The following is a 23,004-nucleotide window of genomic DNA, read 5'->3' on the forward strand; positions in this document are numbered from 1 at the left end:
TACTCAGCCAAACCTTAAAGTACTTACAGAATCAGGAAGGAGACATCTATACCAATTGTAAGTTAATATGGGCTGAACAAGGTCTTATTAACAGCAAAGAATAATTGAAATCCCAAACTTACAAGGTTTTCAACAAAAGTAAAGTTCGCTAAAAGTGAACAGTGTAAACGTATATTATCCTAACTTCTAATCTTGTGGAAATCAGACCCTATCAGTACCCCTCAAAGCTCAAGTCTGTCAGCGCAGAGCCATACAACTAATACCTCTACTTATAGGGTTAGGGATGGCTACTGCTACAGGAACCAGAAGAGCCAGTTTATCTACTTCATTATCCTACTACCACACACTCTCAAAGGATTTTTCAGACAGTTTGCAAGAAGTAACGAAATCTATCCTTACTCTACAATCCCAAATAGACTTTTTGGCAGCAGTGACTCTCCAAAACCGCTGAGGCCTAGACATCCTCACTGCTGAGAAAGGAGGACTCTGCACCTTCTTAGGGGAAGAGTGTTGTTTTTACACTAACCAGTCAGGGATAGTACAAGATGCTGCCCGGCAATACAGGAAAAAGCTTCTGAAATCAGACAACACCTTTCAAAGTCTTATACCAACCTCTGGAGTTGGGCAGCATGGCTTCTCCCCTTTCTAGGTCCCATGGCAGCCATCTTGCTGTTACACACCTGGGACCCTGTATTTTTAACCTCGTCAAATTTGTTTCCTCTAGAATCGAGGCCATCAAGCTACCGATGGTCTTACAAATGGAACCCCAAATGAGCTCAACCAACAACTTCTACAGAGGACCCCTGGACCGAACTGCTGGCCCTTCCACTGGCCTAAAGAGTTCCTCTGGAGAACGCTACAACTGCAGGGCCCCTTCTTCACCCCAATCCAGCAGGAATTAGCTAGAGCGGTCATCACCCAATTCCCAACAGCAGTTGGGGTGTCCTGTTTAGAGTGGGGATTGAAAGGTGACAAGGCGCTAGCAGCCCTCGCTCGCTCTCCATGCCTTCTCCGCCTCGGCATCTGCTCTGGCCGCGCTCCAGGAGCCCTTCAGCCCACTGCAGCACTATAAGGGTCCCTCTCCAGGGCTAGGCGAGGCCGGAGCCGGCTCCCTCTGCTCTCGGGGAAGTGGGAAGAAAGAGGTGCGGGCGGGAGCTGGGGTTGCGTGTGGCCCTTGTGGGCCAGCCTGGATTCCAGGTGAGTGTGGGCTCAGCAAGCCCAGCACTTGGCCCTGGCCAGCGAGTGCTGGGCTTGATCGGAGGCTGAATCCCATGTGTGGACTGCCTTTCCCTCTTTGTGGGATCGTTGGCCACAATAGCAGGTCTCCATCTCTTTCTCGCTTCCCTTCTTTTCCTCTTGATTGTCTGGGATGAGTTCCCTCTGGGCTGCTGGAGTGCCCCAGCTTAGGTGCCACAAAATCCCACAGTGAGTGCCAGTGAGAAGTGAAGCCAGCTTGGCTTCTGGGTGCATGGGTACTTGGAGAACTTTTCTGTCTAGTTAAAGGATTGTAAACGCACCAATCAGCACTCTGTAAAAATGGACCAATCAGCGCTCTGTAAAATGGACCAATCAGCGCTCTGTAAAATGGACCCTTGGCGGGACATGGGTGGGGCCAAATAAGGGAATAAAAGCTGGCCACCTGGGCCAGCAGCAGCAACCTACTTGGGTTGCCTTTCATACCGTGGAAGCTTTGTTCTTTTGCTCTTCACAATAAATCTTGCTGCTGCTCACTCTTTGGGTTCGCACTCCTTTATAAGCTGTAACACTCACAGCGAGGGTCTGTGGCTTCATTCCTGAAGCCAGCGAGACCACGAGCCCACCAGAAGGAGGAAATTCCAACACATCTGAACATCTGAAGGAACAGACTCCAGAGGCACCATCTTTAAGAACTGTAACACTCACTGCAAAGGTCTGCAGCTTCACTTCTTAAGTCAGGGAAACCACGAACCCACCCGAAGGAAGAAAGTCTGGACACACCTGAACATCTGAAGGAATAAACTCTGGACACACTATCTTTCGGAGCTATAACACTCACCGTGAGGGTCACTGATTTCATTGTTGAAATCAGCAAGACCAAGAACCCACCGGAAGGAACCAATTCCGGATGCACGGCCCTCCCCACTCAACTGAACAGCTCTCAGTACCTCGAATTCATCATGCTCCAGACTTTTGCTCATGTGGTTCCTTCATTTCCAACATTCTCACTTTTCCAACATTGGCTTTCCCTTAGCTCATCTCCAACATTGACCTTCCCTTAGCTCAACTGCTAAGGTCTTGCGTCCAGGTGCCACCTCTTTTGCCTTCTTCAGGAAGCTTTTTTTTTTTTTGAGACAGGGTTTCACTCTGTTGCCCAGGCTGGAATGCGGTGACACACTCACAGCTCATTGCAGCCTCAATCTCCCAGCTCTGCCAGTAAACAGATGGGCCTCTCTGGACCCCAGTTTCCAGAAGTTGAACATCAAGACAATAGCTCTCAATTCCCTACATTTGTTAGGATTGGATGAGGGGTCCTTCCAGCGCTGTCCTAGTATGGTGCTTGGCTAATGGAAAACCAATCTCTGTAACTTGGACTAGTTTTATTCCCACCTTATTTGGGAATTATAGGAATGTAAAGTTATAAGACTGTAAAAATATAAAGTTAACAATCTGACCCTCACTTGGGAATTACAAAATTACAATCTGATATCCACTTTACTTGGAAATTATGGTCAGCCCTCTGTATCCTCAATCAACCTGGGACTGACCATATTTGGAAAAATTAAAAATAATCATAGAAATAAGAAAGTACAGTGTAACATCTATTTACATAGCATTTACATTGTATTAGGTATTATAAGTACAGCAGGTCCTGGAATAACATCATTTCATCATTTTGCTCAGTGGTTTTCTTATAATGATGAGGAAAAAAATAGATTTCTGGTTGGGTCCACTGTCACGTTTTGTCCATGTCTGTGTGGATTTTTCTCTCTGTCTTCCGGTCTCCTGTCACATCCCAAAGCCGTGCAGTGCACTTCAGGTGAAATTGCATCTACATGGTCCGAGTGTGAGTGTGGGTGTGTGTGAGCGCACCCTGTGAGGCATGGTGTCCTACCCTGCCTGGTGCCCTGAGTTGGAATAAGCCGGTAAAAATCATCTCACTTTTATTAATCTTTATTTTTCTCTAAGCAGGGGGATAGGGAGTGCTTTTTAAAAAGAAAAACTTTTTTTTTTTTTCTTTGAGACAGAGCTGTGCTCTGTCGCCCAGGCTAGAGTACAGTGGCATGATCTTGGCTCACTGCAACCTCTGTCTCCTGGGTTCAAGCGATTCTCCTGCCTCAGCCTCCCAAGTAGCTGGGAATACAGGCACGCGCCACCACACCCAGCCAATTTTCTGTATTTTTAGTTGCGATGGGGTTTCACCATGTTGGCCAAGCTCGTCTTGAACTCCTGGCCTCAAGTGATCCGCCCACCTCAGCCTCCCAAAGTGCTGGGATTATAGGTGTGAGCCAAAAACCTTTCTTAAATGTATGCATGGCTCACACTTATTTCAATATTTAATATTAGAAGGCTTTCGGTCTTTATTTAGAAGTTTAGGGGCGATTTTGTGACCCCAGATATGTTGTAGGAACTTCACTCATATCAATTAGCTTGTGGTCAAACTGGTTTCCTTACAGTCATTTGGCTTAAAGTTTCAATTTCCAAGAACCCCTCCACAATGTTAGGTGAGGACCTAGGGAATATAGGTGATATGCAAATACTTTTTTTTTTTTTTTTTTTTCACCAAGGACTTGAGCATCTGTGGACGTGGTTCCCCTGGAGGGGCCCTAGAACCAATCAGGACTATAAAATCCTTTTAAGGTTTTAAGAAGAGCATTGTTACCTCTGTGCTCTGACGAGAGAGAGCACTAACGAAGCCCCGCAAGCTCACCGAGATTAAGTGCCCCTACCTAAGGTTGCAAAGCCTCTTATCCTCAGGCTACCTCCAGTACAGTAAATCCAAGCCCTTCCGTCTAAACTTGCCGCACTGAGTACCAAGGGTCACCTCGGCCTTTCAGGCTGAAGGGAGGGAGGCAAAGTCTCAGGGCAGAGTCTGAGCCCCATTCCGCACCCCACCCTCTGTCTGGTACAGCCAACCAAACCAAAGTGCCCCAAGCCGTGACATCCCGTCCGGCGGCTCCCAGGCCCCCGCCCTCCGCACGTCACGGCCGCCGGGTGCAGTGCCCCCTAGGGGTCCCTGCGGACGAGGAGGAAGCGCCAGGTTCTTCCAGCCGCCGCCAGCTCGCCTGGCACGCGCCTCGCCGCCCTCTGCAGCCGCAGCTCCGTGTCCCCTGAGGACCCGCAGCCTCGCGCCATGGGCACGCGCCTGCCGCTCGTCCTGCGCCAGCTCCGCCGCCCGCCCCATCCCCCGGGCCCGCCGCTCCGCCTCCGTGTGCCCTGTCGCGCCAGCAGCGGCGGCGGCAGCGGTGGCCGGGAGGACCTGCTCGGACAGCGGCGGCTGCTGGATGGCCAGGCCCGGAGCAGCCGCAGCCCCGGCGGCCGAACGCCCGCGGCGCGGGACTCGATCGTCAGGTGAGTGTCGGGTCTGGCCCCTGGCTCAGTCTCCAGCGGCTGCGGCCCCGACCCAGGGGCGGAGCGCCCGGGGCCGCCGTGGGGATCGGGGCGCTTGGCTGCGAGTGTTTGGTGCCAACTCGTTAGGGGCGCCGGGCGGTGTGTCGGGAAATGCGGGCTTGGGGACGGCGGCCGGGCGCGCTGGCGGAGAACCGGGGATCCAGGATCCGACGCGGCCCGCGGCGCAGGCGGGCATGGGCATCCCCGATGGACGCCGAGCTGCATGGACCGCACGCCCGACTCCACGTGCGCAGCCGGCCGCAGGCTCTGATGCAATGGCGCCGGGCGCGACCCAGACGGTAAAGGGGCGGTGCGGCTGGGGCGGAAACCGGGGGAGGGGGCGAGAAGGAGACGGAGGGCGGGGCTGCGGCTCCGCGCGCCGGCTGGCCTGGGGTTCGTGGCGGGCATGCGGAGCTCGGGAGAGGCGGGCTCGGGCCCAGCGCCGCCCGCGCGAACCTCCCTGGTGTTGTGCGCCCCTCCCCGCGTGCCGCCCCTCCCCGCGCGCCGCCCCTCCTGCTGGGCTGGGGTCTGTGGCTGACGTCCGCTTTTCCCGGAACGGCAAAGGTGGAGCCGGGCCTTCGGGGCAGCCGCTGGGGTAGTCGGAGAGGTCTCAGCGCTGGTTTCCAGCTCCGCCTCGCAGCGCGCACGGAGTCGCCGCGCAGCTGAGCTTGCAGAGTTCTCTGCGGACCCAGAGCGAACTGGTAGCCCTGGACCGGGCCTTTCCCGTCCCGGTCCCAGCCCCTGGGCCCCAGCCTTCCCCGCCCTCGCCGAGAGGGGCGCCCAGGTCTCGGGCCTTGCAGGGCGAGCCCCTCGGGACAACCTGGAGGTGGCGAGAAAGCCCCTTCCGCCTCCCTCCGAACTGGGATTAGGAACGAATTCCAGGATGCGGTTTCCCCAGCAAGCGGCCCACCTCCTCCATTCACATCCTCTTCCCTTTCCCTCTAGCCTTCTTTCTTAAGGTCATTGCCTGCTTGCCTTTCTCTCTGTCTTTCCTTCCTCCCTCTGCTCTCCCATTTTCCTCCCCACTTCCCTTCTTCCCTGCCTCAGTAGTAAAATACGTTTCCTAGGCTCTTTATTATGTGGCGGTTGATTTTAAGGGGGCATTCATTTAGTTTGCCCTGTTCTCTGTCTTCTTTTTCTTTTTGTTTTAGAAATGGAGTCTCCCTCTGTTGCTCAGGCTGGAGTTCAGTGGGCAGCCTCCGCCTCCTGGGCTCAAGCGATCCTCCCACCTTAGCCACAGAGTAGCTGGGACCACAGGTGTGCGCTCCCGTGCCCGGATAATTTTATTTTATTTTTGTAGAGACAGGGTCTCACTCTGTTTCCAAGGCTGGTCTGGAATTCCTGGGCTCAAGTCATCGTCCCCGCCCCCAAAGCGCTGGGATTAATTACACGCCAGGTCATTAGGTTTTAACCTGCACGTTGCTGAGACTCGTCTTACCAGTTAGTCTGAGGCCAGGATAGGCGGCAAAAAACACCCCCTCCCGTCATGCTGTTTTATTTTCTAGGTAACACTGATTATTACCTGAAACTTCCTTGTTTGCTCATTTCTTGTCTGTCTCACCCACCTGGAATATGAGCTTCGTGAAAGACAGCTGTCTCTTTGGTCCTAGGTCCTGGAGAGAGTGCCCAGCATGTAATAGGCATTTGTGAAATGGTTACAGAAGAAATGCATCAAGATGTGGGGTCATCTGTGGGTTTTATTCATACGTTTTTTTTTTTTTTTTGAGACGGAGTCTTGCTCTGTCGCCCAGGCTGGAGTACAATGGCACGATCTTGGCTCACCGCAACCTCCACCTCCCAGGTTCAAGGGATTCTCCTGCCTCAGCCTCCCGAGTAGCTGGGGTTACAGGAGCGCGCCAGCACGCCTGGCTAATTTTTGTATTTTGAGTAGAGACAGGATGTCTCACCATGGTGGCCAGGCTGGTCTCAAACTCCTGACCTCAGGTGATCCGACTGCCTCGGCCTCCAAAAGTGTTGGGATTACAGGCATGACCCACCATGCCTGGCCTATTTATGCATACTTTTAGGTTTAAAGCCATGACTGCCTTAGAGATGAGTAGAGAGGTTAGTCAGTAGCGGGCTTTAGGGCCTGCACTGGGTTCCCCAAACTCAATTCCTTCAGGAAAATGGGAGGAGTAACAGTACCTACCTCAAGGGGTTATGGAAACAATTATGTGAGAGAACACGTGCAAAATACATAGCCTAGGACTGTCACATACAAGACAAGTTCCTCAAGAAATGGTGGCTATTACTTTTTTTTGAGATGGAATCTCACTTTGTCGCCCAGGCTGGAAGGCAGTGGCACAATCACGGCTCACAGCAAGCTCCGCCTCCTGGGTTCAAGCGGTTCTTCTGCCTCAGCCTCCTGAGTAGCTGGGATTACAGGCTCACACCACCATGGCTGGCTAATTTTTGTATTTTTAGTAGAGACGGGGTTTCATCATGTTGGCCAGGCTGGTCTCAAACTCCTAACCTCGTGATCCGCCTGCCTCGTCCTCCCAAAGTGCTGGGATTACAGGTGTGAGTCACCGCGCCCAGCAATATTTTTACAATTCACTAAGCCGGCGGTCCACAGACTTTTTATATAATGGGCCAGATAGTAAGTATTTTAGGTTTAGTGAGCCTAGAAGCAAAATCAAAATTATTAGTAGGTACATTTATAACAAGAGAAAAGACAAATTTAGGACAGGCTCCATGGTTCATGCCTGTAATCCCAGCACTTTGAGAGTTATGGAAACAATTATGTGAGAGAACACGTGCATTCCCAGGAGTTAAAGACCAGTCTGGGCAACATAGTGAGACACCCATCTCTACAAAAAATTTTGAAAAATTAACTGGGCATGGTGCATGCCTGTAGTCTCAGCTACTCAGAAGGCTGAGGCAGGAGGATCACTTGAGCCCAGGAGGTTAAGGCTGCAGTGAGTGAAGTTTGCACTACTGCACTCCAGCCTGGGCAATGGAGTGAGACCTTTTTATTTTTTATTTTTGCAATTATTTTTAATTAAGGTATGTACATTTTTTAGATAATGCTATCGCACACTTAATAGATGACAGTATAGGGTAAACATAACTTTTTTAAAAATTTTTATTTTACTTTAAGTCCTGGGATACATGTGCAGAACGTGCAGGTTTGTTACATGTGCCATGGTGGTTTGCTGCACCCATCAACCTGTCATCTAGGTTTTAAGCCCCGCATGCATTAGGTATTTTTCCTAATGCTCTCCCTCCCCTTTCCCCCACCCTCTGACAGGCCCCGCTGTGTGATGTTCCCCTCCCTATGTCCATGTGTTCTCGTTGTTCAACTCCCACTTATGAGTGAGAACGTGTGGTGTTTGGTTTTCTGTTCCTGTGTTAGTTTGCTGAGGATGATGGTTTCCAGCTTCTTCCATGTCCCTGCAGAGGACATGAACTCATCCTTTTTTATGGCTGCAATTTTTTTTTTGTAGAGATGAGGTCTCACTATGTTGGCTAGGCTGGTCTCAAACTCCTGGGTTCAAGTGATCATTCTGCCTCAGCCTCCCAAAGTGCACAGATTACAGGCATGAGCCACCGCGCCTGGCTATGTTGTACCTTTCAGTTGAGTTATGTGCATGGTTTACTAAAACTCTCTAGCCCTGAATTGATTCCCTGAGGATTGGAGCAAAGTGGGTGGGGGCGTGAGTCAGCTAGAAGTCACCTGGAATAGAGATCCAGGAGCCGAAGTGTATTAGGTCAGAAAAGTTAAAGAATGAGCTCCCTCAGAAGCATAGTGACCTGTTGTTCCTGGTGATGAGACTAGATGACTATAATCCCTCAGCCTCCACACCCAGCTAATTTTTGTATTTTTAGTAGAGCAGGGTTTCACCATGTTGGCCAGGCTAGTCTCGAACTCCTGACCTCAAGTGATCCACCCACCTTGGCCTCCCAAAGTCTTGGGATTACGGGCATGAGCCACTACCCCTGGCCAGTAACAATACATTCCGTATAATAGTCACAGTAATGGTGAAAATAACAAAGCTGCTGCTGATGGCTTAGTTCCGAGTTTTAGCTACACATGGCAGCCTAGCTAGAGCGCTCACATTCCTTCCCACTGTCCTCAAAGTGGAAGCTCACAAGGCCATTTTTCTCCCCCAGGGACACGAAAATCTCTGATTAGAAACATTTATGCTACTTTTTGGATTTATTGAGCCTAATTACTCCTTTTTCTTTCTAGCTTTGTTTGTCACTGTAGGAATGAGTAACCCCAAAGAATGAAACATTACACATATAACAAGTTGTGGTGAGCATGAACCTATTTTGTTTTATTCGCTTGGGTGGTAATAGCATTGAACTCCTTTACACACCTGTACAGGCACACCTAAGATATTGTGGCTTCAGTTGCAGACCACTGCAATAAGGGGAATATCGCAGTAAAACGAGTCATACAAATTTTGTAGTTTCCCAGTGCATACAAAAACTATGTTTAGACAATACTGTAGCCTATTAAGTATGCAATAGCATTTTGTCTAAAAAAAACCCATAGATAAGTCCGGGCGCTGTGGCTCATGACTGGAATACCAGCACTTTGGGAGGCTGAAGTGGGCAGACGACTAGGTCAAGAGTTCGAGACCAGTCTGGCTAGCATAGTGAAACCCCATCTCTACTAGAAACACAAAAATTAGCCGGGCATGGTGGTGTGCGCCTGTAGTCTCAGCTACTTGGGAGGCTGAGGCAGGAGAATCACTTGAACCCAGGAAGTGGAGGTTGTAGGGAGGCAGAGGTTATGGGGAGGCTCACCACTGCACTCCAGCCTGGGCAACAGAGCGAGACTCTGTCTCAAAAAAAAACAAACAAACAAAAAAACGTACAGATATATACCTGAATTCAAAAATACTTTATTGCCAAGATATGCCAGTGAGCTGGTGGAGGATTGTGCCAAGATATTGATGGTTATTGACTGATCAGGGTGGTTGCTAAAGGTTAGGATGGCTGTGGCAGTTTCTTTTTTTTTTTTTTTTTTTGAGACGGAGTCTCGCTGTGTCCCCCAGGCTGGAGTGCAGTGGCACGATCGCGGCTCACTGCAAGCTCCGCCTCCCGGATTCACGCCATTCTCCTGCCTCAGCCTCCTGAGTAGCTGGGACTACAGGCGCCCACTACCGCGCCCGGCTAATTTTTTGTAGTTTTAGTAGAGACGGTGTTTCACCGTGGTCTCAATCTCCTGACCTTGTGATCCGCCCGCCTCGGCCTCCCAAAGTGCTGGGATTACAGGCGTGAGCCACTGCGCCCGGCCTAATAAGGCTGTTTTCTTATCATTTGTGTGTCCGCGGGAGTAGCAGTTTTAAATTTTTTCAATAGCTTTTCTTTCGCATTCACAGCTTGGCTAACTGTTTGGCACAAGAGGCCTAGCTTTTGACCTGTCTTGGTTTTCAACACGCCCTCCTCACTAAGTTTAATTATTTCTAGGTTTTTATTTAAAGTGAGAGACCTGCGACTCTTCACTTGAACACTTAGAGGCCATTGTAGTTACTAATTGTCCTAATTCCAATACTGTTTCTCAGAGAATAGGGAGGCCAGAGGAGAGGAAGAGAGAAGGGGAAACAGCCAGTCCAGTGAAGCAGTCAGAACACACACTATCATGAACCATCATGGCCACGTTTCAGCCAACACAATTACAATAGTAACATCAAAGATCGTCAGTCACACATTACCGTAACAAACATACTAAAAATGAAAAAGTTTGAAAGCAAGAATTATCAAAATGTGAACAAAGTGAGCAGATGCCATTGGAAAAATGACTCCCGTAGACTTAAAACACAGGTTGCCACAAACTTTCAATTTGTAGAAAAACACAATATCTGTAAATTGCAATAAAGTGAAGCACAAAAAATGATGTATGCCTATACTTTTTTTTCTATCCACATCTACCCCCCAACGCCTTTTTTTTTTTTTTTTTTTTTTTTTGGTAGAGACCAGGTCTTGCTCTCTTGCCCAGGCTGGCCTTGAACTCCTGAGATCAAGTGATCCTCTCACCTCAGCCTCCCAAAGTGCTAGGATTACTGGCATGAGCCACTGCACCCAGCCCCCACCCCCAACTATTTTAAAAGTCTAATTACTTTTTGATGATTGCCAACTTACCTATAGAAGTGTTCCTTTCAGCCCGGTGAGATGACTCACCGCCGTAATTCCAGCACTTTGGGAGGCTAAGGTGGGTGGATCACAAGGTCAAGAGATCGAGACCACCCTGGCCAACATGTTGAAATCCTGTCTCTACTAAAAATACATGGTGGCGTGTGCCTGTAGTCCCAGCTACTCGGGAGACTGAGGCAGGAGAATTGCTTGAACCTGGGAGGCAGAGGTTGCAGTGAGCTAAGGTCGCACCACTGCACTCCAGCCTGGCGACAGAGTAAAACTGTCTCAGAAATATAAAAAGAAGTGTTCCTTTCATCAACTATGAATGGATCAAGACTATGAATGTTTCTGAGAAAATTATTGCTGTTAGTATGAATGTTTTTAGTGTTCAAGGGTAGCTTTGGGGCACAGAAAAAAACAAACATGTACATTTATAAGAAAAAAGGGAAAGAGCCATTGTAGTATACCTGTTTTGCAGATGAGGAAACTGAGGCTCTTAGAAACTATTGCCCACGCTAGTAAACGAAATGCCCAGTACCAGTCCTGGGCTGTATTTCCACTTAGTGTCTCAGAACTACCTGAACTCTATTAAAAATGCGCATTTCTGGGCTCCACTGACACACGTTGAATCAATCTTTCTGGGGTGAAACACCGGAACCATTATTTTTTTTGAGACAGAGTCTCGCTCTGTCACCCAGCTAGAGTGCAGTGGCGCCATCTTGGCTCATGGTAGCCTCCACCTCCCGGCTTCAAGTGATTCTCCTGCCTCAGCCTCCTGAGTAGCTGGGATTACAGGCGTGCACCACCATGGCTGGCTAATTTTTGTATTTTTACTAGAGACAGGGTTTCACCATGTTGGCCAGGATGGTCTTGAACTCCTGACCTCAAGCAATCCATTCACCTTGACCTCCCAAAGTGCTGGGATTATAGGTGTGAGCCGCTGCACCTGGCCTGGAACCTTTATTTTTACCAAACTCTCCAGTGATCCTTATACCATGAGCCGCTTGGGACCCACACTCCAGTGCTTTCCTGGACCCAGACAAAAATAAGAACCTGGCATAGCCAAATTAACAGTCACAACAGGCTGGGAAGAGCATGGCATATGGGCCTCAGTAACCCATTATTGGATGGATGGATTTTAGTGCTTATTTATAAGGTGATTTGTAAACTTTCCCATATGGTCACATGTATTCAGCACAATAATACAATTAATTCCCTGGGAATGAAGTAGCTTTATCCCAAGTGTTTCCAAACAAAACTAACTGAAATGTTCCCAGGTTATAGACAGTTGCCTGCACCCAGTCCATCTGTTCCAACCCAGCTGGCAGTAGAAAGGCTGGTCCTGGTTGTCAGTCTGAGCAGCTCTCTCCTCTAAAGCCCCGTCTGGGAACTGCAGTGCCTCCGGTTCCATTTGTCAGCTGTGTCTCTGAAAACTGGGGGAAGCTTCCCAATGCCTTTCTGCTCTTGGCAATGTACTGTTGATGGCATTGCCTGGAACTTCTTCGCCCTGCATTTCTGTTAGGTGCGGTGGAAGACCGTGTCGGAGACTGAAAACAAAATGTAAGGGTGGTCTTAGCACTGAAGCCTGGGGGCTGCTGTGGCTGTACCTTTGGTCTATTGTGAGAGGGGAAAAAGCCAGCTCCCAGTGCTCATGTGCTGCTGAGAACATATCACAGGGTGGTGGTGAAGTTAACCTCTGCAGTCGCTCATCCCAGAAGATTCCAGAAAGAGCTGAGCTCCTAACACTTTCTTTCTTTTTTTTTTTTTTTGAGATGGAGTCTTGCTCTATTGCCCAGGCTGGAGTGCAGTGGCATGATCTCGGCTCACTACAACTTCTGCCTGCCAGGTTCAAGCGATTCTGCTGCCTCAGCCTCTCGAGTAGCTGGGATTACAGGTGCCTGCCACCACGCCCAGCTAAGTTTTGTATTTCTGATAAGATGGGATTTCCCTATATTGGCCAGGGTGGTCTCGAACTCCTGACCTTGTGTCTGCCCGCCTTGGCCTCCTAAAGTGCTGGGATTACAGGCGTAAGCCACTGCACCTGGCCCTGTTTTTTTTTTTTGTTTTTTTTTGTTTTTTTTTTTAAAAGAAGAAATTGAGTCTTGCTCCGCCACCCAGGCTGGAGTGCAGTGGTACAGTCATAGCTTACTATAGCCTCAAACTCATGGGCTCAGGCAATCCTCCAGCTTCAGCCTCCCAAGTATCTGGGACCACAGGCATGTGCCACCACGCCCAGCTTAATTTTTTATAGAGATGGGATCTTGTTGTGTTACCCAGGCTGGTCTCAAACTCCTGGCCTCAAGCAGTCCTCCCGCCTTGGCCTCTCAAAGTCCTGGGACTACAGGTGCATGCCATCATGCCAGGCCTTCTATCACTTTTACCTAGGCCTGCTCACCCCAGGCTGGCACCTTCCTCAGAGGTGGGAGGTGAAGGTGGCTGCTGCTGGGCATTTGGGAGGTACAGGTGCAGACTATGTTGTGGATTCTCAGAGGACTGAGAAGCTCTCTCTCTCTCTCCCCCTAGGAGGCTTTAATAGTGTTACCAAAGTGGATCTTCAGTGTTTCTGGAACTTTCCTCTCCTTCATTTCCTTCCTTACCTAATTCCTTCTTTAAATTCCAGGACCTGGATCTTATCCTGGCTCCACACTTTTTGTCCAACAGCAAGCCCCCTGTCTTCACCCCGCTAATCTACCCTGTCTTCACTTCCCTCTTCCCACTTTATTTGCTTTCCCCATGGACCCATACTCAGGGTTTTGGGAGGATGGCAGCGGAGTATGGTGGAGGAGAGGGATTATTTAAAGTAGAAACCCAAAGTTTTTATTATAGTAAACTTTTAAAATACAAGAGAAAAATTCACCCCTAGAAAATTATTGTAAACATCTGGTTTGTTTCCCTCTGCATAGTTTAAAAACTGGATTGCCACATTTTACCTTGAGTTAGTGTCTTGATTTCATTGTTATGCTGCCTGCCCACTCCATACTGTACACTTGGAGTGTGTCCTTCTGTGGTCTAGTTATTTTCACTTGCAGGAACGAACTTTCTGAGAAACTGTGTCGTGTCAGTCCTTTCTACTCATTAACCAAGAAATCACAATGTTGTTTTTCTTTCTCAATGTAGAGAAGTCATTCAGAATTCAAAAGAAGTTCTAAGTTTATTGCAAGAAAAAAACCCTGCCTTCAAGCCGGTTCTTGCAATTATCCAGGTAAGCTGAGAACAAAGTTCAGTCCTACTATTTTAGGATGCTTTTCAATTTAGAAAATGATTGTATGCAAAAGAACACCTGCATTTCTTGCCAAAGAGGAGAGGGCTCAGTTGGCAATGCTGTTTTCTTTGGTCTTTTGCTTCTTTGGGGTCGTGGGTGAAGTACTGCTCTGCTTCAGAGTGTCTTCTTGTGTGACTTTCCTCTCTGAGATATGAGTAGCTTTCAGAGGTCTAGGAGATAGGTACTTACATGCATTGCATTACACAGGATATATCGTGGTCCATGTGTGCTCACAAATGCTTACCAAATGTGATTTGAAGGTGCTGGGGGAAAAAGTCCCACTTTGTTTCAGTGGAGGCAGATGCTAGATGAAACATGAGTATTTGGTAATCTTTTTACTCTATCTTTTAAAACCTGCCGTAAACTTAATGGGACAAAAGTCATTACCCTGTCAAAAGGACTTTGCATTCCACATACTTCTTTTGGCTGCAGTCCCTGGTTCTGAGCCACAGTTGGCCCCAGTTGCCATCCTGATTGGCACACTTGTGTGATGGCAGGTGCCGAGAAATAACGAGGTGAGCCAAGCCTGGAAGCAAACACAGCCCGACAGTTGGGCTGCTACCGCGGGGCTTGGCACGCACTTAGGGTATCAAAATAGCAGCCTCTGGTTCCATCGTGCTGCCGTGCTGCGTATTTCAGGATGACAGAGCTGTGCTCAAGTTACTTACATTCTCTGGGATCTGTATCCACATCTCATTACAAAGAAAGGCAAGTTAGAACAATAGAAAGAAAATTAGATTAGGACTCGGGCCTCCTGGGAATCTGCTGACTCCCTGCCTTTCCATCCAACGGCAAACCATTTCAACTCCTACCTTTGGTGTTCCCATTTTTTGGCTTCTTTTTGTGATGGGGTCTTGCTCTGTTGCCTGGGCTAGAGTGCAGTGGCATAATCTTGGCTCACCACAGCCTTGACCTCCTGGGCTTAAGCAATCCTCCCACCTCAGCCTCCTGAGTAGCTAGGACTGCAGGCATGCACCATCACACCCGGCTAATTTTTGTATTTTTTGTAGAGATGGGGTTTCAGCATGTTGCCCAGGCTGGTCTCGAACTCCTGGGCTCAAGCAATCCACAGCCTCAGCCTCCCAAAGTGCTGGGATTACAGACATGAGCCACTGTGCCCAGTCAGCATCCTCATTTTTAGAGAGGGAAGCTGGCTATGTGACTATGTATGTCTTCTAATAGGAGGGATATTATTTTCCTTAAAAAAGTGATATAATTTGAAGGCCTGAAGAATTACTCTGTTAAATACTGGCCACGAGTCCCTTTTTATAAGCAGCAAGATTGTTTTTCTGCACTTTCCTTATTATCTTTGTAATTAGATCATCTGTAATCACAAAATTCATCTCTGGATTATCTTTTGTGCCTTTTCAAGGTATTTTTATGTTGTTATGTTGTTTTTACTCTCCTAAGGCAGGTGACGACAACTTGATGCAGGAAATCAACCAGAATTTGGCTGAGGAGGTGAGGACTGTTGCTTTTTAAAAACTCATTATAACTTTTAACAATACATTCTCTTATAGTGACGAATAACCTTGTGTTCCTTTTTCAGACTGGTCTGAACATCACTCACATTTGCCTCCCTCCAGATAGCAGTGAAGCCGAGGTAAGAATGGCAGAGCTCTAAACTCTTGCTGCTTCTTTCCTCTTAAGACTTGATAGGCCCATTGGCATCTCTTAGTGGTAGCTGGGACAGATCTAACCTTTGCTTGTGGCTGAATTAGAGGGAAGAGTTCACTTCTTTTCTCTAGGGTAAATGCTTCATGATATCCTTGTTCCTTGTCATTTGTATGTTTCTACCGAAGACTTGAGCTGCGACTTGTTGAGTTCAGTTGTGTTTCTTCAGCTGCTGTGGCGGCGTCATCTAGTGGAAATTGTCAGGCTGAGGCAAGGAAACTAGGCCTCGGGCCACAGATCCCTGTGCCAGGGCCCAGCCCTTCTGTGGTTAGCTTTTCTTCCTATTGGCTTCATGTGATAGAAAACCTCAAATAATGGCATCTTAAATAACATACAAGTTTATTTCTCTCGCTCTCTTTTTCTTTTTTTTTGAGATGGAGTTTCACTCTCGTTGCCTAGGCTGGAGCGCCATGGTACCATCTCGGCTCACTACAACCTCCGCCTCCCAGGTTCAAGCGATTCTCCTGCCTCAGCCCCCTAAGTAGCTGGGATTACAGGTGCGTGCCACCACGCCCGGCTAATTTTTGTATTTTTAGTAGAGACGGGGTTTCACCATTTTGGCCAGGCTGGTCTTGAACTCCTGACCTCAGGTGATCCACCCGCCTCGGCCTCCCAAAATGTTGGGATTACAGGTGTGAGCCACTGCGCCCGGCTAATTTTTGTATTTTTAGTAGAGACGGGGTTTTACCATTTTGGCCAGGCTGGTCTTGAACTCCTGACCTCAGGTGATCCACCCGCCTCGGCCTCCCAAAGTATTGGGATTACAGGTGTGAGCTACTGTGCCCAGCCTGGAAGTGTATTTTTCTGGGACATGAATAAAGTTTGGAAGTAGGCAGTCCCTGGTTGATGACATCACCAAGTCGTAGGAGCTTGGGCTCCTGTCCGTCTGCTTTGCCACCTTTGTGGTTTAGTTAACAAGCACTTTGTTCTGATTGATCAGTGAGGCCCAGCAGGTCTGCTAGTCATTTGTGAGACAAAGAATGGGAATTTGTAGAGTTTGTATCTGACCTTGTACTGTGTAAACAAGGGGGCATCTGAGTCCTATGGGGAAGGGCGGTTCTTTGCAGTACACAGAGGGTAAGGGGATTTGTTAACCTTCCCTCTTTTCTAGGATTACAGGGCTCAGGTAAAGTTCACTGTCACCAACAAGAAAAAGGAAGGACAAAGACAGGCCCCTGCTGTCTTTAAAGACATTTCCTGAAAGTCGCAGTTCTACATCCATTCAGTTGTCCTCTACCTAGTTGCCTGACCAACTGCAAGGGAGCCTGGGAAGTGTAGTTTTTATACCAGGAAGCCTTAGATCATTTATTAGCAAGCTAAAAATCAAGAGTTTATTACTGAGAAAGGAAACTGTATATTGGGCGATAAGTGTTTGCCACACTTGCCATTGGAGCATGGTACAAATATGAAGTGTTAAATATGTAACAAATACCTGTGATACCAGCAGTGACAGCATGCAAAGGAGGTTGTTGTTCACTTGCAGGATACCCACTGTCTGCAGTGGAATTTGCTTTTCTTTCTTTTTTTTTTTTGAGATGGAGTCTCGCTGTCAGGCTGGAGTACAGTGGTGTAATCTTGGCTCGCTGCAACCTCTACCTCTCAGGTTCAAGTCATTCTCCTGCCTTAGCCTCCCAAGTAGCTGGGATTACAGGCACCTGCCACCATGCCTGGCTACTTTTTTGTATTTTTAGTAGAGACGGGGTTTCCCCATGTTGACCAGGCTGTCTTGAACTCCTGACCTCAGGTGATGGCCTGCCTCTGCCTCCCAAAGTGCTGGGATTACAGGCGTGAGCCGCCGCGCCCAGCTGCAATTTGCTTTTCTTTAGGTTGTTTTGCCACTGGTTTGTTTTGTTGTTGTTGTTTGTTCGTTTGTTTTGAGACGGAGTCTCAGTCTGTCACCCAGGCTGGAGTACAATGGCGCGATCTCCGCTCACTGCAACTTCCACCCCCCATGTTCAAGTGATTCTCCTCCCCGTTCAGCCTCCCAAAGTAGCTGGGATTACAGGCACCTGCCATTATGCCTGGCTAATTTTTGCATTTTTGTGGAGACGGAGTTTTACTATGTTGGCCAGGCTGTTCTTGAGCTGCTGACCTCAGGTGATCTGCCCTCCCTGGCCTCCCAAAGCGCTGGGATTACAGGCATGAGCCACCTCATCTGGCCTTGCCACTGGTATTGATAGCCCTTGATTTTCATTGTTGTTGTTTATAATTGACACATAATAATTGTGCATGCGTGAGGGGTACATGTGATGTTTCAGTACTTGGGTATGTTGTATAATGATTAAATCAGGTTAGTTACATTCATCACCTAGAACCTTTATCATTTCCTTGTGGTGATAGCTTTCAAGATCTTTTCTAGCTGTCTTAAAATATACAATACATTGTCATTAGCTATAGTCACCCTACTATGTAATAGAACACTAGAATTTATTCCTCCTATCTAAGTGTAACTTTGTACCTACTGATTGACCAACCTCTCCCCATTTCCCCTTCTCCATCCCTCTCCAGCCTCTGGTAACCTCCATTCTGTTCTCTATTTCTATGAGATCAACTTTCCTAGATTACACATGCAAGTGACAGCCTATGGTATTTGCCTTTCTGCACCTGGCTTATTTCATTTCATGTTATGTCCTCCAGGTTCATTCATGTTGCCACAAATGACAGGATTTCGTTCCTTTTTATGGTTGAATGATATTCCATTGTGTATACAAACCACACTTTCTTTGTCCTCCATTAATGGGTACTTGGATTGGTTCCATCTCTTGGTTACTGTGAATAGTGCTGTAATAAACACGGGAATGCAGACGGCTTCTCAGCATAGTCGTTTCAGTTCCCGTGCATATATACCTAGTGGTGGGAATGGCTGGGTCATATGGTAGTTTTTTTTTAAATTTTGTGAGGAATCTTCATACGATTTTCTCTAATGGCTGTATTAATCTGCATTCCCACCAACAGTGTATAAGGGCTCCCCTTTCCACATATCCTCGCCAGCATTTGTTGTTGTGATTTTTGATAATAGCCATTCTAGCTTGATATCTCATTGTGGTTTTGATTTGCGTTTCCCTGATAATTGGTGGTGTTGAGTGTTTTGTCATATACCTGCAGGCCATTTATATGTCCTTTGGGAGATGGCTGTTCACATCTTTTCCCATGAATGTTTTCAGTTTGATTTAATCCCAGTTGTGTATTTTTGCTTTCATTGCCTATTTTGTTGAGGTCCTATCCAAAAAAACCTTGTCCAGACCAATGTCATGAAGCATTTCCTCTATGTTTTCTTCTAGAAGTTTTATTGTTTGAGACCTTATATTAAGTCTTTAATTCATTTTAAGGTGAGCAACGAGGGCCTAGTTTCATTCTTCTGTGTGTGTATATCCAGTTTTCCCAGCACTATTTATTGAAGAATCTCTCTTTCCACAATGTGTGTTCTTAGCACCTTCACCTTGACTTATTTTTTGACAAGGAATTATTTATTCCCTGTTTTTCTTTGGGAAAATTCTAATAGAGTGAATTTGTATGGTATTATATTGAAAAAGAATAAGTACCTCAATGTATTAATTAAGATTTGTATTGACATTTGTTGCTTCTACCAAATGCTTGGTACAGGTGACAATAGTTTCCTCACTTCATTCCTTCATTCTGGTCTCTGCTTGGATATTGTGGCCTCTGACCACCCCTCCACCCATTACTCTGTTAGCCTTTTACCCCACTGAACCTTTATTTTTCTGCATATCCTTTATTCTTTCCAGTGATTTTATTATTATTATTACAATTTGGAAGGGAGGAACTTCCCTTCTCCACTAGAGTATAAGATCCATGAGGACAGTTTTGTTTATAGCTGTATTTCCTTTACTTAGAACTGATACAGAGTAGGTGCTCAAACCATTTGTTGAATGAATGAAAGAATGCCAAATGAATGAAACAAAGCTTTCTTTCTGATTTTGTACCTCAAATGGTTTCCCCTGCCCCTGAACAGGTAGTGATTTTTGCTAGGCAATGAAAAAAAAAAAGGTAAACCAACCCTTCCTCAGAGCCTCTGAGTGAGATCTATAGGCAAAGATAAGTATCTTCTCACTTATGAGCAAATATTTTTGTTAAGTGAGATGAATCAGGATCTTATCTCCTGGCATGAAATAGACAGAGAGGACAAAGCATTGCTTATTTAGAAACACACCCAGACATTCATTAGCTTCCCCAAAATGTAGCTTGGTCTTTTTCCTAAATAGTGAATTATTTTAGTGTTTCCCATAAAAGGAGCTGTGCATGCTAAGAATTTTTCTAGCACAAGCCTTTGGAAAGGCTTCTTATGTGTCACTGAGGTCCAGATAACCCGAGGGCCTCTGTGACCGCTTGGACGTCATGATTAGTGAGCTGTGTTGAACACATTGTGTTTGAAGCACACAAGCTTAGCTGGGCCAGGTTGGAAGGCTTCAGATTCGTGTTTCCTATCCTTCATGAAAACTGGCAGTGTGTTGGCTTAAAGTATGCTTGTTGACAGAGAAGTATCCTTTGTCTATGTAAACGTTAATAGCTGTTGAGCTTTGGTTTTGTTCTGTTTTGTCTTTTTCTGGCACAGAGTAGAGCCATAGAAAGGCAGAGAAGTCACTAAAAAAATTCAGCCAACCCTTTTAATTTTTTTTTTTTGAGCTTTACACCAAGTCTTCAACAAGGAGCAAAACAACAACAGCAAACTTTAACGGATGCATTTTCATGAATCCACTTTTTATATAAAGCTTCCTTTGTTGTGTCTCATTTTCACAAAACTATTTTTATTTTGGTTTTTTGTTTTTCTTTAGATTATAGATGAAATCTTAAAGATTAATGAAGATACCAGAGTACATGGCCTTGCCCTTCAGATCTCTGAGAACTTGTTTAGCAACAAAGTCCTCAATGCCTTGAAACCAGAAAAAGATGTGGATGGGTAAGAAAATAAAATCAAATAATCCACCTTTATGGCTAAATCACTTTTTCTGTTGTGCCTGCTTTTATTTTTCTAAATTTCTCCTATTTATTTTAACTCTCAGTAATTAGATGAAAAAAATTCTTTTAAATATTTCAGGATAGGATTTTTTTTTTTTTTTTTTTTTGAGACGGAGTCTCACTCTGTTGCCCAGGCTAGAGCACAGTGGCGTGATCTCGGCTCACCACAAACTCCGCCTCCTGGGTTCAAGCGATTCTCCTGCCTCAGCCTCCTGAGTAGCTGGGATTACAGGCATGCGCCACCACACCTGGCTAATTTTTATATTTTTATTGAGATGGGGTTCACCATGTTGGCCGGGATGGTCTCAATCTCCTGACCTCGTGATCCACCTGCCTCAGCCTCCCAAAATGTTGGGATTACAGGCGTGAGCCACTGTGCCTGGCCATCTGTAGGCTTTTAAAATTCTGCATGCTAAAGTTATATATTTTGGAAAATACATTAGCCCTTTTATAGTGCTTCGGTGCCATGTAATCTTATGCTATCAGATTCATTTAATAAGTTCCGGTCTGACTTATACAATCTTTAGCCAGCTCTACTCTTCTAATAGATTTTTCCTTGGTAATTCTACCAGACCAGAGAAAAAAACTTAGAAACCGGATTCCCCAGCAGTACCATATTCTGTCTTAGTCCCAGGCCAGTTGAGAAAAGCAAAATAAATACTTTTCTTAATGACACAGGTTTTATTTGAAATTTGGAGGGGAACATCATAACTATTGGGTGCTGTAATGTTGGGCTGTGATTCATGTCATAGAGTGACATAAGCTTCATAGAACAAAGGATACCGGCCGTTTCCAGTGGGGGATAAGCATGCTTCCTGGGGATTAAAAACCCCATTTTACTCCATGGAAATATAGCAAGTATTTTGTACTCTGGCCAAAAAGAACACAATGTGTTTATGGTTATAGGTTGTAAGCAGATTTATAAAGTTAGATTCCAGATCCAGTAGACCTTGCAGGGGCTGGATGGGGAGGCTGCCACCTCCCTGAGACACCCAGCAATCTTCCATTCTAGCCTTTTATCGTGACTTGAGTAGGCCCAAACACAGGCTGAAAAGGTGTCACGAACACCTCCAGCCCTGGCCAGGCAGGGTGGCTCATACCTATAATCCTAGTACTTTGGGAGGCCAAGGCGGGAGGATCACTTGATCTCAGGAGGTCAAGACCAGCCTGGGCAACATAGTGAGACCTCGTCTGTATTTTTCTTTTTTTTGAGTCAGAGCCTTGCTCTGTCGCCCAGGCTGGAGTGCAGTGGCACGATCTCGACTCACTGCAAGCTCCGCCTCCCAGGTTCATGCCATTCTCCTGCCTCAGCCTCCCGAGTAGCTGGGACTACAGGTGCCCGCCACCACACCTGGCTAATTTTTTGTGTTTTTAGTAGAGATGGAGTTTCACCGTGTTAGCCAGAATGGTCTCAATCTCCTGACCTCATGATCCACCCGCCTCAGCCTCCCAAAGTGCTGGGATTACAGGCGTTAGCCACTGCGCCCGGCCCCTCGTCTCTATTTTTAAGTAAACAATTAAATATTTTTTTAAAAAAAACAACAACAATCTCCAGTCCTGTTGTAGACTAACTTTAAAAGGAGAAGAAGTCCTAATCAATGAGAAAACTTTCAGAACTTGAAGGTCCCAGGACATAGTTTCAAGTCTTTCATAAAAGGAGAGGAATTCATGCTGAGGCCCAGCCAGGAAACAACCAACCAAACAAACAACAACAACAGAGAGTAAAAGGAAACAACTATGAAAATGGTTCTAAATGTCTCCATTCTGTTACTAACTGGGATTGATGTGCTCAGTTTAGGCTAGATAGTTGTGGAATGTTTTGTCCTACATTTGAATAGGGAAAGGCACAGAACCCTTCAGAAGATGTGTGGTCTCTCATTTTTCCCACCGCCTCCCACCCCGACTTCTCAAGGAGATAAATATTGAGATCAAGTTGAAATCAGACCTGTGCCTCAATCCCAGGTCTTACTGGGTCACTCCAGATTTATAGGATTGGTTCTGGGTTTTGGTGAACTGCAGGACCGTGCTGTTGTGTAACTCTAGGGATGCTAGTCCATTGGGGTCCGTTGAAAGGAGCTCCCTGGAGTTGTAAAGTGAAGCCCTGTATGGCCTTAGGCTGTGTCCTGGTATATTGGCAGAACCAGGACACCCAAGGTCAGGGCCAGGGTGAAGTTTTCTAAGGTACTACCTTAGAAAATGAATGACCTTTATTGCCTGCTTTCTCTTTAATTCATTTTTTATGTTTTTTTTTTTGAGATGGAGCCTCGCTCTGTTGCCCAGGCTGGAGTGCAGTGGCATGATCTTGGCTCACTGCAACCTCTGCCTCCCAGGTTGAAGTGATCCTCCTGCCTCAGTCCCCTAGTAGCTGGGATTACAGGCACGTACCATCACGCCCAGCTAATTTTTGTATTTTTAAT

At 46.8% G+C, this 23,004-nt stretch overlaps 1 protein-coding gene across 20 annotated transcripts in view; it reads left to right on the forward strand.

The window, feature by feature from the left end:
* Positions 1–4,205: 4,205 nt before the first annotated feature.
* MTHFD1L (methylenetetrahydrofolate dehydrogenase (NADP+ dependent) 1 like) overlaps positions 4,206–23,004 on the forward strand; it is a 232,212-nt gene continuing 213,413 nt past the window's right edge. For 5 of the 20 annotated variants that reach the window (XR_012433541.1, XR_012433542.1, XM_005552135.5 and 2 more), the window contains exons 1-5: positions 4,206–4,548; positions 13,792–13,876; positions 15,347–15,397; positions 15,486–15,539; positions 20,404–20,528. Coding sequence is in view for 8 of the 20 variants with exons in the window: in XM_005552135.5 (XP_005552192.3) it covers positions 4,331–4,548; positions 13,792–13,876; positions 15,347–15,397; positions 15,486–15,539; positions 20,404–20,528 (533 nt within the window). In the remaining 12 variants the exon portion in view is untranslated. Of the gene's footprint in view, positions 4,549–5,123; positions 5,289–5,738; positions 5,845–8,779; positions 8,846–11,487; positions 12,569–13,791; positions 13,877–15,346; positions 15,398–15,485; positions 15,540–20,403; positions 20,529–23,004 lie in introns of those variants that run through there. The other 15 variants (XM_005552139.5, XM_074037268.1, XM_074037277.1 and 12 more) reach the window with 6 other exon arrangements.

Source organism: Macaca fascicularis, chromosome 4, assembly GCF_037993035.2.
Source record: "Macaca fascicularis isolate 582-1 chromosome 4, T2T-MFA8v1.1".
NCBI lineage: Eukaryota > Metazoa > Chordata > Mammalia > Primates > Cercopithecidae > Macaca > Macaca fascicularis.